This window comes from Xyrauchen texanus, chromosome 35 (genome assembly GCF_025860055.1).
Source record: "Xyrauchen texanus isolate HMW12.3.18 chromosome 35, RBS_HiC_50CHRs, whole genome shotgun sequence".
NCBI lineage: Eukaryota > Metazoa > Chordata > Actinopteri > Cypriniformes > Catostomidae > Xyrauchen > Xyrauchen texanus.
This window is the reverse complement of record NC_068310.1, coordinates 20,055,916-20,072,250: the sequence shown is the minus strand read 5'-3', so window position 1 is coordinate 20,072,250 and position 16,335 is coordinate 20,055,916. Positions and strand designations below refer to the sequence as shown.

Genomic DNA, 16,335 nt, shown 5'->3' with positions numbered 1-16,335 from the left:
TTGAATCGTTTAAATATTGTGCACTGTAGAGTGTAAAATGCCCAAAAAACTTCCAATTTGTCTTTGGGGAATATTGTACTCAAAGTGCTGGATTATTTGCTAAAGCATCTGTTGGCAAATTGACAAGTCTCGAATGATCCTTTTTCTTGAAAGACTAGGCTTTTTTTTGGAGGCTCCTAGTATACTATGACAAAATTGCATCTCCTGTTTCACATTGCAGTGTTATTTCAACTCATCAAATTGTTATTAGTCTAAAATTGCCCCTGTCTCAAATATTTTGGAGCGTGTTGCGATCATCTGATTTGAAATTACTGTACATGACAGTACAGGACTAGAACTACTGTATTCATTGTAGGCCTATAATAAAATAAATTGAATGAAAAAGACTCCTTATATATATATATATATATATATATATATATATATATATATATATATATATATATATAATGTTCTTGCATAGTTAAGGCAGAGGTAGTGGGAACTGACTTTTTTAAAAACTTTAAATAAGGCTACAATTTAAAACACTTTGTGTACATTCTTCTTCTTGACTGACAGTGTGTGTCAAATTAAGGGTCTCTCCCTTAAGACCATCTCACACATTAGTTAATGATGGATGTGCATAGTGCATATAGCCCACAAGCATGTTTAGACAAGTGTAAGGCCAGGGGATCACATAGACTTTCTGTTTACAGTGCTTTCTATCAGCGTATTTGAGCCTTGCATTCTAAAGAAATAACAACAGATGTCAATGTCAATCGTTACAGGTCAAGAATTGTTCTACCAACAATCACAACACAAGTTTTTCAAAGACATTCCCTTGAGACCTCACAAAAAGTGATTCAGAGGAAAAATGAATACAAGGGAGATATCAACTGATCAACATTTTGCATTTACACAAACAAAAGCATTGTAACTCTGCTGGAACATGTTGATCTTGTTGCAAATCTGTGCTTTGATTAATCAACATTGTAATTAGTTACAAATGAGTTGCTGTCATATGAAACACTTGGTCCATAAGTTCAAGGAAACATAACACTTTAACAAAGAACAATCTGACAAGTCTGGCCCACATATGATCCCAGTAATACATAGATCTGTGAAAATTCAACATTATTTATGTTATCTGTTTTAACAGGGATGAGTTACCAAGTGTCCCTATCATTGCAATTAACATCCAATGCAGTCCTAATTCTTTTACACCTGTGCTGGGTCACACAAAGCTGTTCTTTTCCCTGGGCAAAGGGTTCATCACAGGGTGAGCTGTCTGTCCAACAGCCTACTCAGATTTATCTACTATTTGGCTAACCTTGCTCTGAACTCACCCCCTGAGATTTGAGCTGACTTTTCCAACACACATGCACTCGTGTCTTGATCCCACTCTCAACAGCGTCCATCATTACTGTTAGACATGCCAAGACTCATTGTTCAGTTTTTGCATTTGTGGTCAAAATTATTCTTCTTTTTTTTTCAGGATTATTCATCCAACCCCATTTTCTATGTTAATTTATTTCAAATAGTTTATCAGAACGCAGTTTTTTGTTTTTTTTTTGTCAACCACAATGTAACAGCTGTCTAAAGAATGTGATGTGAAGTGAATTGATAATCATGTAATTGCAATAGCTGCTTTGTGCCTATTTTATGTCAGTTTAAGTCCCAAGTGTACTTCGATAAACCCTATTGTCTTCTTGCACTGCAGCAGGGATGCACTGCATGGAAAGAATTGTTGTGTAAGATGTAGAAAGAAAAACAGCTGACTGCAATCTAACTGTAAATTAAATTTTATGAGGTTACACAGTCTTAGATCTTGGCAGATGGAGGCATATGAGAGAATCTGTTCACAGGCTTTGCATTATCTACCCATCTGTTTGGTGAGATACAGCTGTAATGACAGTGAATGTCAGTATGCCGGCCTTGTGTGATTGACAAAGCTGAATAAATGATACCAATGCTAGTGTACCGAAACCACAATTTGTCTATTAGCCTTCCAATGGCTGTCGCCTCTCTGGTGTGCTTTCCTGTTAAGCTTGGTTAGTATTATGGCAACCCTGCCTAGTGTATAATGAGCTCACAATTTGCTGGCCTGCAGTGGTGGAATGCTGACCATGAAATGCCTGTGAGTTTTGGCACAGACAAAACAAGCACACTGCCAGGGATTGACTGTTGTCACTCAGTCAATGTGTTCGTGTTGCCACATGAACACCCACAAAACAACACTCACTGTTTGTTTGTTTGTTGTTGTTGTTGTTGTTGTAGATCAAATAATGTTTATTTAAATTTGTCATTAATATGAAGATAGACATGCTGGAATTAATTAAAACAAGTTGGAGAGCCAACTTGCATGCACTTGTGTTACAAAAAATTTGTGAATATATATATAAAACATACAGTAAACTCAGGACAAAATGATGAGAGCAAAAGAACCCCACCAAAAACCTCATAAGTCTTTGCTTCAAACTTTTTATCGCAATGTCCAAGGAGCACTTTGACCTGTATGCCTGATTTCAGTCCAGTATAGGGAATCCAAATAAAAAATTAATCCACGTAATACTTTCAGACATAATAGTCCTTGGGAAAGCAGGCCATCTTGATACGTTGATCCCAATGTCCCTTTCATTGTCTTTTTGCCTCCACAAAGCAAAAGTTTTTTGATGTTCCTGAATGTAGTGCTTAGTCTGCGTGAAAAGAAAAAGTTTTGAGAGTTTTTTCCTGAGTTTAAGTCCGTCCTTTGAATGTGTTCATGCATGTGTAGCTTCCTGAGAACTTATGAATCTCTTCCAGGGCAGACTGGGGCAGAATGCTAAAGAGAGAAAATCAAGACAATAAATTATTTTAAGTGGTTTGTTGCCAATGAAAACATGACATTCTAGAATTATGTAAGTAAGGGATAATGTATAGTCAGCTTCACATCTGCTTTGCATCAGTTCATGATCACCCTGTCAGGGTTTGTTAAGCGATGATTACTTAATATTAATTATCCTGCTTGTTACATGGTTACTTACCAAATAAGTAAATAAATGGACATGAAATATTGATTTGAGGTGCAATGATAATGTTGGCTTGACAAGGCCACCAAACTGGGTACAGACGGGCTGTTCTGAATGTTATGCTATATATTTCTAATTGATCAGGCTTACAGTTTTCACACAGTGAACGATCAAATACCCATCGACTGATGACACGGGCAAAGTGCAGGAGAGTGGTTGCCCGGGACAATGGTCAAATATATAAATAGTGGTCTTTATTGCTGCCATTAACCAATCAGAATCAATTATTCCAGAGAGCTGCCTAATAAAATATGTTATGTATCTTTATACAACAGTTTTATTGAACAATACTGGTGGGGATTTAGAGTCATTGTTCATTTTGATTTAATTTACTGATTCATTAAGTGTAAAAAAAAATTTGCTGATTACCTCTTTACACCTGTAGGTGGCGACAAATTAGCATTTTCTTTATTGTAATTGAGTCAATGACTCAAAGGCCATTTTGCAAAGATCGTTTTTGCGCCCTTGAAGGGCACTGTGGGAAGGGGATGCAACTCTAATGGTCGTTCCATAAGTAAGAAAAAAAAAATGTGTTCACAAAGGTCCCTTCCACAAGACAGTTAGCGAAAGGTTAATTTATACTCTAATGCCATGCTCCATTCAGAGTGCCCATATCAAGAGCTCTGTCTTGTGAGTAGGGCACATTGTTGATCACAGAGTTGTTCCCCACCAAAACAATGGACGTGAATGAAGATAATTTAGGCCACATCCACATTTATCCATTTTTTAAGTTCTGTAATGTCATTGTTTTCCAAAGTAAAATTCTTCTATGTTCAGTGGGGGGAAATGTTGTTGTAGTGTGGATGATGGGTGTAAATGTAGCGTACTTAAGGATTAATAACTTGCAGCGATCTGGAGTTCCACCTCCCCAATATAAACTACAGTTACCTGCAGCTGCCTCATTTCTCACTCTATTCCCCATGGAAGATTTGGAAGTGTGTCAGTGTCCTTAGCTCTGAAATATTTTGTGCTTTTTTAAGGAATCATCATGTGTTGGTTCAGACAGACAATACAACAGTGATAGCTTATATAAATTGGCAAGGGAGAGTTTGCCCACGCTAGCTTCATAGCCTGGCAGAGAAAGTGATTGTATGGAGCTGCAGGAACCTCCTGTAGAATCTCTGCTGCAGAATCCTCAAGAGATTCTGATGGGCTGCTGAAGAAATCTTCACATCATGTGAAAATGTGCAATGTCCCCGGATGTTCTACCTACTGGGCAACAATGCCCCATTGGGTGTGGATGCATTGGCACACCCATGGCCAAACTACCAACTATACGCGTTTCCCAGCTGAGCCTCATCAGATCGACGCTGCAGAGAGTGAGAAAGTTCTGTCATTCATTGATTCTGATTGCATCGTATTGGCGGTGGTAACTGTGGGTGGCAGAGATAGTCCAACTGCTTTACGAGCAGCCGTGGTCTCTGCCGTTGCACAGAGATCTCCTCTATCAAGCATGAGGGGAGATCTTCTCCCCTCACCTCAGAGGTTAGCTCTCTGTGCCTGACCCTTGAGAGGCTGAATTTGGGCATTCCCTTTCTTCCCCCTAGGGAGATTAAGACAATTCAGAGTGCGAGGCCGGCCTCACAGACCACAAATGGGGAGTGTTTGAACAGTGGTGTGCAGACAAACAGATCATCCCGTTCTTATGTTCGAATGTGCTGTGTTTCCTTCAAAACCTCCTGGACAAAGGCAAAGCTTTTTCTATGGTTAAGATCTATTTATCAGCCATACCGTCGTGTCATGTGGGGTTAGACTTCAGTACTGTTGGGCAACACCCTCTCCTTTGCCGGTTTATGATAGGTGTATAGAGAGTATACCCAGTATCCAAACCATCGGTTCTGCTGTGGGACCTGCCTGTGGTCTTGAATTTACTTTCTTAAGGTCCTTTTGAAACCTTCTAAGGCATTTCTCTTAAACTGCTTTCCTTAAAGACAGCTTTGTACTCAGGAACTTGCCCCCACAGTGAGCCTTGTTTCTCCCAAGGTTATTTTTCTCCATTAACCTACATCTTATGGAGTTTTGTGGTCCTTGCCACAGTTGCCTTCGGCTTGCTCAGAGGGGTTCTAAATACAATTATTGTTGAATTATTTATTTTTAAACACAATTTATATGATTTTATATTTTTATTAAAAAGCAAAATGATGACTAAGACTTTATAGATAATACAGCTTCATTTTCTGTTTAAGCATGATTTTCTGTAAAGCTGCTTTGAAACACTGTGTTATAAAAAGCGCTATACAAATAAAGATTACTTGACTTGAATTTGTTGCTTGTTCTCATGACAGCAAAACTGGTAAGTGAGCTGCAGGCATTATCAGTACACCCTTCATTGGTGCTGTTTTCTCCTGGTGGGATGAAAGTGTGTCTTAGACCAAACCCAGCTTTTGCCATAAGTACCTGATGTAAAGGGGTCGTGTCAGTGGACTTGTTGGCTTTTCACCCACCACCACAACCCTCCTCTGAAGAGGAGAGGCTTCATTATTTGTGCTCTTTAAAAGCATTGCACTTGTTTGTGAAAAGGACCAGGGCGCAGCATGCAAGCAGCCAGCTCTTTGTTTCTTGGTCTACCTCTCACAACAGTAAGCCCATTTCTCATCTGCACTTGTCCCATTGGTAGGTGAATGCAATTGTGCTATGTTAAAATCGCATGAATCTTCCTCCTCCGGGGGGTCTATATACCCATTCCACTTTGGAAATTTCATTTATGGGTATTTCAGTCCAGGAGATTTGTGCTGCGGCAGCTGGTCTTCCATTCTCAAGGTTTAATAGACTAGATGTGACAGAAGCCTTGCTGGAGCATTCGGTCATTGAGGCTGGCTCAAAGAGTATTACACATCAAGCACTCTAAAAAAAGAAAAAAGACTAAATATTTGACAGTATAGCACCTTCTCCTTTTCAGTTTATGTACATCTCTATGGCTGGGAGATGTTTTTAGACCAAGCTATGTGTTAGATGTATCTCTTTCTGTTACTGAGTCAGCATATGGGTTACTTCAGTCAGCATATGTGCAATACTTGAGTTGTCTACATGCCTTAGTGAGATATAGAACGAATGTTAGAAAGTAGACTTAAGGTTATTCACGTAACCCTGGTTCTCTAATAACATGAAGTGAGTTATTTCATATCACTTCCTTCCTTGCAGTTTGCACAGAGATGAGATATGCAGAGAATGAGGCAGCAGCAGGTAGCTGCGGTATATGTTGGGGAGGTGGAACTCCCCGATTGCTTTAGCGATTGGTCTGTGAAATTTTTACAGATGTGGTGTCATTGCTGCTTCCACAATCGGTCACACTTGGACAATCCTTAGTGAGATACCTCACCACATGTTATCAGAGAACCAGGGTTACGTGAGTAACCTTAGATTTGAAACCAGATTATGAGAGCAGTGCAGAGAGTGGAATTGTTCTTGATCCTTTGGCTTCTTTTGAAACTATTTTCACTGATGGAATAGAAATGTACAAACTAACTGCAGGGGACACACAACCATGCGGATATTCAGGAAAATAGGGCTCTTGCTCACTGTTATTCTGTTCTGATTCCTCATGCAGTGATAATCTCACCTTTTAAGTATGACAAGAAAGTGCATGGTCCTTGGCAGGACAACAAAGGCAGTGTTAGTCCTAACAGCATCCACAGTACGCTGGGCAACCATCTCAGGATTCAAAGGAGGAAACAGCTTAGGGAACCTGAAATAAAAAAAAAATGCATGTTGTTCATGAAAAATAGATTGCATCAATTCCAACTGGTCAACAGAGCATCTCGGAGTATAACAAGCTCATTACCTAACTCTCATGCCCTGGAACATCTCGGTGTCTGTATGGAAGGGTAACACTGTGGTGCAGCCCACACCAGGACAGTCCAATAGGCCCAGTGTTAGGCTTTCCATGAAGGCATAAGACGAGGCCTTGGACGTGCAGTAATCGATGGCTCCAGGGATGGAGGCAAGTGAGAGAATGGAGTTAATGCACACCACGTGGCCATTACACAGCTCCAGCATACGAGGCATAAATGCTTTTGTGGTCTGTGGGGGAGACAGACACAATTACACATTGTTCTCTCTGTTATTCCCAACTTTCTCTTGGACAATCCAACAATAACAGTGAAATCGTCAGATCAAGTATGTGCTAATAAGGATCTTCTAGAATACTTAAGGTGAAAATCATTCAACAAGCATATTTGACTGGCTCAGCAGATACTTTACCCTACATTCAGTGTTTGATCTGTCACATGACTATGACACTTTATTTTTGTTTCAATGCAGATTAATAAGAATATTCTCTGCAAACGTCTTATTTCAAATTTGCAGTTGGCAAAACAACAGCTTAAACCAGCCAATGGTTACTTTCTGGTCTAAAACTATCAAAGCCAGCTTGACCAGTCTGGGACACCAGATAAGGCTGGTTTAAGCTATTTTTTTCTGTAGGGTTGGTATTCAGAAAATGTGCAAATGGTACTCTACCAGAATGGCCTTCTTTTATTCTTTCTTTTTGTCAATAACAATTTTTATTGATTCCAAACTCAAATTAAAACAGCGCATGACTACATGGAATCAACTTTTTTTCAATACATTCCAGTGGTCAGACATTGAATAACAACAGACACACATATAAACAGACAGATTTTCCAAAGAAAATACTTTATGTAAAAATACATAAAATTTACCAACAAAAAAGAAAAAGGGTTCCACATATTAATTAATTTACATATATTTAATCTGAATTGTCCCTCCCCACTGCTCCTCCCTGGCAACCATATAGGAAGGCCAAATAAGTGCCCTAATTCTTACCATAAGCACACAAACTGCCCAGCTTTCTATGTGACATCTCTTCAAAAGCCGCCACTCTGCCCAACTCGGTGCACCACTCATGAAATGAGGGCGCACCAGCCAGCTTCCATCCCCTAAGAATTACCTGCCTGCCGATCATCACGCTGGTAAAGACCCAGTTTTTATATTGTGTTAATACCCATCATCCAAATTACAAGTCTGGGGTGAAATAAAATCTGAGTGCTCAAGACCTCACAGATACAATTCTGAACCCTCGACCAAAACTCTTGAATCTTAGTACAGAACCAAAAACATGGGCTATGTCCCAATACTCAACTGGTATCTCCAGCAAGTAGGTGTGTCTTGTGGCCAAACCTATACAATCTAGAGGGAGTCCAATAAAAACTATGCAAAATCTTAAATTGAATGAGGTGCATCCTTGCTTTCATAAAGTCATAAAGTCAAGTCTATCTCTCATAATTTCTTAAGAGATGTTAAAACCCCATCCCTTAGACACTGAATTAGCCAGGAATAGTACGCTGAAGCACCAAGCACCATCTCAAGAGTGTCTGCTGCTTTAGGGGGCTGCGTACTACTAAAGGTGGTACACAGTAGATGGCACAGCTGTAAGTACCTGAAGAATTTAGATCTGGGAATCCCAAACCATTGTATTATATTTTCAAAGGAACTCAACGCTCCATCGTCATACAGGTCACCCATCGTATCAACACCTTTCTCAATCCATTCTGTTCAGCAGAAAGTGGACTTGTTAATGCAGAATTTAGGGTTCAACTAACTACTTGCGGCAACGTTCAGATAAATGTCCGAATTGAACACATGGGGAACTTTTGTCCATACTAAATGCATGTTTGAGATAACGGGATGAGTCTTTAATTCTCTGGGCAGCTTGGTAGGAAGATTTTGCAATGGCAAGATAGGGGCAATGACCTCCTGTTCAATAAAGTGCAAGGGAGGGGCTCTCTCACAACCAATGTGCGAAATGTCTGAGACCAAAAGCATAATAGTAAAACAAAATTTTGGAAAGACCTAACCCACCTTTGTCAATTGGCCTATGTAACTTACTGGAATGCAACCAAGGGCGTTTACCATTCCAAACAAAAGATTTAGCTAAACTATCAAATTGTTTAAAATAAAGAGGGGAACTTCAACAGGGAGAGTTTTTTTTATTACCTTTTTATTAAAAGGTCAAAATTAACTCTATTAACTAATTCACTAAAATTTGCTGGAAATAAAATGCCCAAATACCTAATGCCCTGCTTGGGCCACTGGAAGGCACCTGGCTGAAAAGCCGTTACAGGGCAATATGCTATCAGAGCCAAAGCTTCAGGTTTAGACCAATACACTCTGTATCCTGAGAATTTAGAAAAGGAATGCATAGATCTAGTAGGGTTGAGACGAATAATAAAATATAATCTGCATAAAGCAAAAGCTTATATGACACACCTCCCACCACCAATACCCCTGGGAAATATTCATCCTTTCTTATCACAGCTGCTAATGGTTCCAGGGCAAGACAGAACAATGAGGGGGAAAGAGGGCAATCCTGCCGGATGCCCCTATCCAGAGTAAAATAATCTGAAATAAAACCATTCATTTTAAATGCCACTACCGGGTATCTATAAAGTAACTTAATCCACACAATAAAAGTATTCCCGAACCCATATATTTCCAAAACCTTAAATAGATAATCCCATTCAACCATATCAAAAGCCTTTTCAGCGTCGTGAGATGGCAGCGACTGGAGTCTGATCATTTGCCACTGACCACATGATATTGATGAAACACCTAATGTTATCAGAAGAGCTACGGCCGCGAATAGACCCAACCTGATCTATACATATAAGAGATGTCATAACTTTACTTAATCATTTAGCCAACATTTTTACAAAACTTTAACGTCTAGCTGGATCAGGGAAATTGAATGGTAACTCTTGGATCTTGGTCCTTTTTAAGAATCAGACTGATCCGGGCTTGCATCATGGTTGGTGGAAGCTTTTCATTCTTTAATGATTCTGTATAAACTTCTAGCAAAAGTGGGGCCAATTCTGTAGCATAAGATCTAAAAGATTCTGCGGCAAAGCCATCTGGCCCCGGAGCCTTGCCTGTAGGCAAGGCCTTAATTACCTTTCCAAGCTCCTCCAAGGCTATCTCAGAATCAAGATAATTTTTTTGCTCAGACATCAGTTTAGGAAGTTCTAATGGTTCCACAAAGTTTCTAATAACCTCATCAGTAGATAAAGATGTAGAACTATAGAGATCAAGATAGATTTTTTTAAAATCTTTATTAATATCAATGGTTGAGGTAAATATATTGCCCTGAATAGCCAAAACTCCACCTTCCGCGACAAAATAGTATTATATCTGTATTTCAAACGGGTCAATTCCCTAAGGCCATTAGATGACATTCGGTGCTTCAGCTCTGCCTCTGCACTTTTAATATTTCCTTCCAATTCCACGAGTTCTTGTGCTTTAGATTGTTTGGTGAATGAGGCATACTGTATGATTCGGCCCCTAAGAACTGCCTTAAGTGCCTCCCAAGCCACACCCACAGAGGATACTGAGGACCAGTTGGTCTCCATATACACATAGATTTCAGCCTTTAGCATTTGTTGGAATTCAGGATTTTGCAAAAGGGACACATTAAAGTGCCAACTATATGGTTTCATATGTGGGAACATAATGGCCTTCTTACCACAGCAGTTGCCACTGTGATTATGCATTTGCTGCTCTAAACTAATAAGTGGTGCTATAACCATAGGATATCACAGCAATTTTTTGCCATTTTACATGCACGTTAACAGGCACGATCATATTTTTTTATCAAGAAAATTCACGTTTGATCATAATTTATTTTTCTCTAGTAAGACCTTTGATATAATCCAAAGTATTTAGAATACATTACTGACTTTGAGTAATCTAATGGAATATGTAACAAATTACATTTTACACCATGTATTCTGTAATCTGTAGTGGAATACATTTCAAAAGTAATCCTCCCAACCCTGGGTACAGCACAGCTGAAAAATACTAACAGAAAGCACTTAGTAACACAAGATATTGATTAGTCTTTGACTCTTACCCAGAACTGTCCAAGCGTGTTTGTGTGTTGAGTTTTCAAGAGTGCATCATCATCGCTGTTCATTAGACTTTTCCCATGGACAACAGCTGCATTGTTTACGAGAATGGTGACGTCCCCAACCTATGATAACATATTGCATTTAGAGTAGCCTTGACGGTGTGTTGAATTAGGTATAATTAATATGATTTTGGTATTTTTTGTTTTTATTTTTCTCTAGTCTTTTTTTCAACCTCTCCCACTTTAAGATATTTTTGTCAAATCATTATGTCCAGCTGGTCTTAATATCCATCCATCCATCTGTCTGTCCGTCCGTCTGTCCACTCATCTGTCTGTCTGTCCATCTATCTACAGTATATGTATCCATAAGCCTACCTTTTCCCTGAGCACTTTCGCCTGCTGGTACACCTCCTCTCTATTGCCCACATCACATGCAAAGTAATGGCACTCTGTTCCAGACATAGATATCTCCTCACATGTCTCTTTTAAACATTTTTCTGTACGGCCCCACAGAATCACCTGAGGGAGAAAATACATAATTTGTTAAGAAAAAATGTGGAGGAACAATGCTCTCCATGTTCATGATGTATATTTTTTGGCTGGTCTCTTGGTTTGATTGCAACACATCGATGTATTCAGTAGGTTGAGTGCTTTAAGGAGTTTAGTGAATGAAGTATTTCCTTATCGGTTAAGGGGGAGCGAGTGAGAGTGATAGAGGATGGGGTCAGGCTGTAGGTTGGTTAACTCTCCGGCTATTAGATCCATCTCTCAGCAAGGTCAGCAAGAGGTAATGAACACAAGCGTGAGCCCTACCCCTCCAAGTCCTGTCAATCTCCATTTACCTCATAAACAAACATATACGTACACATAAAACAGCCAAGTGCTTTGCATGGCTTCTGAGGAACCCTTCAATTTTATGGCAGTTTCAAGGCTTCTGAAGGATGTGCTGCACTCAGCGAGGCATTGTATAAGTGTGTGGGTGAATGTCATGATAACTGTCAACAACATGTCTGGATTGTATATCACTCCAAAATCTGAAGGAAAAAAATAAATAAATATATATATATATATGTTTTATAAATCAAATTAAGCCTTAACTTAGGTTGTGGCATCAGTTTTCATAATGGGAGAAAATCTCATTCTAATAACTGTAATGGGGGGAAAAGGATATAATATTTAAAAGGTAACATATTTATATATGGTTGTATTTGTTGTACTGCCTTTAATGTATGCTGATTTTGAAGGAATGTCAATACAGCTCAATTGACAGCATTTGTGACAATGTTGACTACCACTAAAAAAAATGTTTTTTAATTCTCATCGTTAAAAAAGGTAAACAAATAAACACAATTGTGGTTACAGGTGCTTGTACTAGAAGCGAATGGGCTAGTCCATAAATTATAAATACACATCATTTTTTTTTAAGTATAGCCTCAAGATATGAACACTTTAGCTTGATAAAAGTGGTTACTAACCTTCTCAATTACACCTAATATTACAACTTTGTTGCCATGACGACACAGTGTTGGTTAAAACCAGCAAACAATTTTATTTAATTTTAATTTTTTTAATTTTGGAACAGATATTTCAGCTCAATTAAACCAGTTTAAAAAATTTACGTTTTGTGGCTAAACTTTTGAAACAATGAGAATTTACCATTTATGGACTGGCCCCATTCACTTCAATTGTACAGTGTAAGTGCATTACTGTAACAACGATTGTTGCTTCTTTTTTTTGTTTTTAATAAACAAGGGACAATGCTATAAATACTGTGGATTGATCTTAACTTGTTTGGAACCAGGAACATTCATCTAATAATCAAGGCATCACAGTATTTTTGGTGTAATACAGTTCAAATGACATTAATAAGAATCTAATTCAAAAGATTGTGGAGAATAATGAGAATTTCAACAATGCATCAGACCAAAAAGAATTTGTGGAAGAAACTGCTTAACTGTCATGAAAATAATGTTACAATGCAAAATGTGTTGGTGCACAGCCGGCGCTGAATCTGCTGATCTGTAGGATGGTTATTTTTACATTCGTGGCCAATAAATAACAGCAGTGACTTCTCTGAACTTCCCTAAAAGGTTAAAGAGTCACACAGGATAAATGTGAGCCGTATGCACCAGTTCGAGAGAGAGAGAGACGCACAAGGCTGTGTTGCATATGTTTATGTTTGTTTTATGTTGAGTTTTAAGATTAAAAGTTAGTGTAGAGTAGTGTGAAAAAATTGTGTGAACTAGAGTAAGCAAGCAAAACATGTGCCTTCTCATGTGCTGAGTGACATACCACCTGACTCATGCTCTGCCAATATCACAAACAGCACATGGTAAGTGTCCCATTATCAGTAAAAGTTCAAGCAACAGAACCACCGGGAGTGGTTAAGAGCAGCCTCACACCCCCTCATTAGTGCTGGTCCACTGGGGTCAGACATGGGACAAAGCCAAGCTGGGAGTATGGAGAGCCAGTCTCTATTCACCTTTACCTTCTCACCTTTATACCTCACGCTTCTGTCGTTTCTATACTTTGAAGCCCTTCCTCATTAACCCCATGCCAATGTATATACAATATTTTGACATATTGCTATTTTTTTGCAGTGTAGATGATAAATACAGAGCATTCATTCAGTTGTTTTTAGAATTTTCAGCCTGTTTTAATCCCTTCATAAAGGGGAAAAAAATAGTATTTAATATGATAGAAATGAGTGAAGGGCTACTCCTAACTTCAAACATGACTTGACTGAGCTTCTTTGGCTTTCAATTCAATTATTTTCCGTTGTGAGTCAGCAGCATGCAGCCTGCACAATAACACAAATGACATCATCAATGACTGCTCTGCAAATGCTGGCTGACCTGCCAATGAACTTGGTTGTGGTAACCAATATGCAAGGTGCTCCTCAGCCTACTACACCCCCTTGCAATTGATCCATTCACACACCTACACATGTGGGGCACACACATGAATACATTACTCTCTCTCTTTCTCTCTCTCTCTCTCTCTCTCTCTCTCTCTCTCTCTCTCTCTCTCTCTCTCTCTCTCTCACCTGATGCTCATGCTAGTGACATTGTGGTTTTGCCCCATTCTTTCTGTTTCTGGACCATAGAGAGATAGGATTGGGAGCAGTATAAAGTCATCTTTTACATTCATGGCCAATAAATAACAGCATTGAATTCTCTGAACTTCCCTAAAAGGTTAAAGAGTCACACACGATTTGAGTTCAACAAAATAGTTAGCCTTGCCTGCTAGCAGTCCATTGTTGGGCATTTGTAAAGGCATAAAAACTTAGGAAACACCTGTGTTTGTGTGCCCAGTGAGGAGAATACATAAAAAATTTACTTAAAAAGAACTTAAGCTGCAGATGAGGGCAGAGACAGTTCACTATACTCTCTGTTAACTGAATACAGGGAAACCACACTGTGCCTCGAGCAGGGAAAACTTGACTAATTCAAAGTACTGTATATTTACATAGCTAGATAGGTCACTGTTCTATGATAAAATCAAGTAAACACAACCCTGATGAACCCTACTGGACTTGTTTGATTTCCAGTAATGCATTGATTTAATTTAATGCAAATTAAACTGATCACACCAAGATGCCCTGTTGACATAAATGCGTAAGTCTGACTCATTTTTATCACTTTCTTAGACATACCAGTCTGAACTCAGTTTATTTATTTGCCTCACATTAACTATTCCTAATAAATAAAGAAATACCCCAGGTAAAGGTACTATACCAAAATACTACAAAAGTGTTGATAATATAAAGAATATTCCAGAGAAGTTTAATACAAGCAATCAGATTATTCAACAACATAATGAATCACTCATGTGCATATGCATACAGTACGTAACTATACATGTGCACATATATAGATGTACATTTCTATTTCTCCTTCTACTTGTATTTCTTTGATTTAAATTGGCTGTTTGAAGAGCTTTGTCCATTTCTCTCCATATTCTCATGTCTATTCAGCAACGTTCAAATTCATCACAAGAACAATCTAACCTGGTAAATAAAAGTATATTCTGATTTTGAGTTTGAAATCAAGAATTAAATAAAAAAATATACACAAAAGAAAAAAATATTTAAATGACCCTTATCAATCATTCATTCTGAAGTTCTGAACATTCATTCAACAGCATTATAAATGACATTGCACTCAATATTCCTGATCTTTACATTGATAAAGCAGCAGGTAGAATCTGTTACCTTTCTTGCTCCCTGCTTGGCAAACTCTTTGGCCAGGTGACGGCCGATTCCTCTTCCACCTCCAGTGATGAGAACCACATCAGCGCTCAGATCTCTGCGCTGCTGGCTGGTGAAGAAGCGCACGATCGCTCTCAATACGCCCAAGAAGATCTGGAAAGGGAAAAGCATCGCGCATCCCAGCACGTTCATATCCATCATGACTCTCAGACAGTCCCGAGTTTGTGGAATAAATCACAAGTTGAAAAATAAACTCGTGAGGTGTTTGTAACTTGTCAGTTGTCAAGGTGGCAAGTTGGAGATATCTGACACACTTGAAAAAGCTTTGACTGTAATTGCGTCCTGCTCTCCTGGTCTGTGTGGAGCAACACAGTGAGATGCGGTCCCTTAAAGTGCTCACATTTAGAGGAGGTCCATCGGCATGCGAAGTGTCTTACCTATTTAAGAACTGAGAGAACTGAGAAGTGATATGTTTCTCCCTGTGTATCCCTCTCTCTCAAACCCTTTCACTCGTAATAAAAATGCATAACGCATGGAGAGCTTTTTATTTCCATAAGAAATAAAAAATATATATTTTAAGTTTTTATTAATTGAACAATTCAGTCTTATTAAAGGTACAGACCACCGATCAATATAGTGGCCGTTTTTGTGCAAGTTTGCGCTGTTGCGCAGCGTACTGCGCAGGAATGCCAATATTAATAATAATAATAATAAAGCGTCTCACATTTTTTCTTATTTATTGTGTCAACAAACAGCAGATGACAACATACAGAAACAAAAACAACGGGGACGGACAACAGAGTCAATACAGTAAGCACCTTTGAGACATTGCATTAAATAGCCTAATAATACAGCATAAATTACGGATACGAATTACATTTTATTTATGACAGTCTTAAGAATATGTTTTAGATGCTTTGGGATGCAGAGGTCTAGACATTTTCTCTAAAGAGGCAAAAGGGGACCTTACATCAGCAGAAAACATTCTAAAATTAGGTTATGAATTAGGCTACTCTGGCTTTGTGAATCTGAAATAGCCAGAAGACAAAGCAATAATAAAGTATAATCAAAATGTATATCGTTTGAATGAATGTCTGAAAGAAATATATATAGTTTCTGTAATCTGTACCAATTTGTTAAAACATAAAAATAAAACGGCAAGCACTGTCCAGAAAGATTCAGAGTAGGGACAATGATAGAATAAGTGTAAAACCGTT

At 38.6% G+C, this 16,335-nt stretch overlaps 1 protein-coding gene across 1 annotated transcript; it reads right to left on the bottom strand.

Annotated features, from left to right (window-relative positions):
- Window positions 1–870: 870 nt before the first annotated feature.
- Window positions 871–15,490, bottom strand: LOC127628408 (short-chain dehydrogenase/reductase 3-like). Its single transcript, XM_052105131.1, has 6 exons — window positions 15,122–15,490; window positions 11,284–11,427; window positions 10,912–11,031; window positions 6,829–7,067; window positions 6,607–6,732; window positions 871–2,800 (listed from the first exon to the last, which is right to left on the bottom strand). The coding sequence occupies exons 1-6, from the start codon at window positions 15,317–15,319 to the stop codon at window positions 2,716–2,718; spliced, it is 912 nt and encodes a 303-aa protein (XP_051961091.1). The 5' UTR covers window positions 15,320–15,490; the 3' UTR covers window positions 871–2,715.
- Window positions 15,491–16,335: the final 845 nt, after the last annotated feature.

Bases quoted from the DNA above. Each gene is read 5' to 3' on its own strand.
- LOC127628408 (XM_052105131.1), bottom strand. From the start codon at position 15,319: ATGATGGATATGAACGTGCTGGGATGCGCGATGCTTTTCCCTTTCCAG. The intron at 11,032-11,283 runs GTAGGCTTATGG...ATGTTATCATAG, and splicing joins CGAAAGTGCTCAGGGAAAAG to GTTGGGGACGTCACCATTCT. The intron at 6,733-6,828 runs GTAATGAGCTTG...TTTTTATTTCAG, and splicing joins TTCCAGGGCATGAGAGTTAG to GTTCCCTAAGCTGTTTCCTC.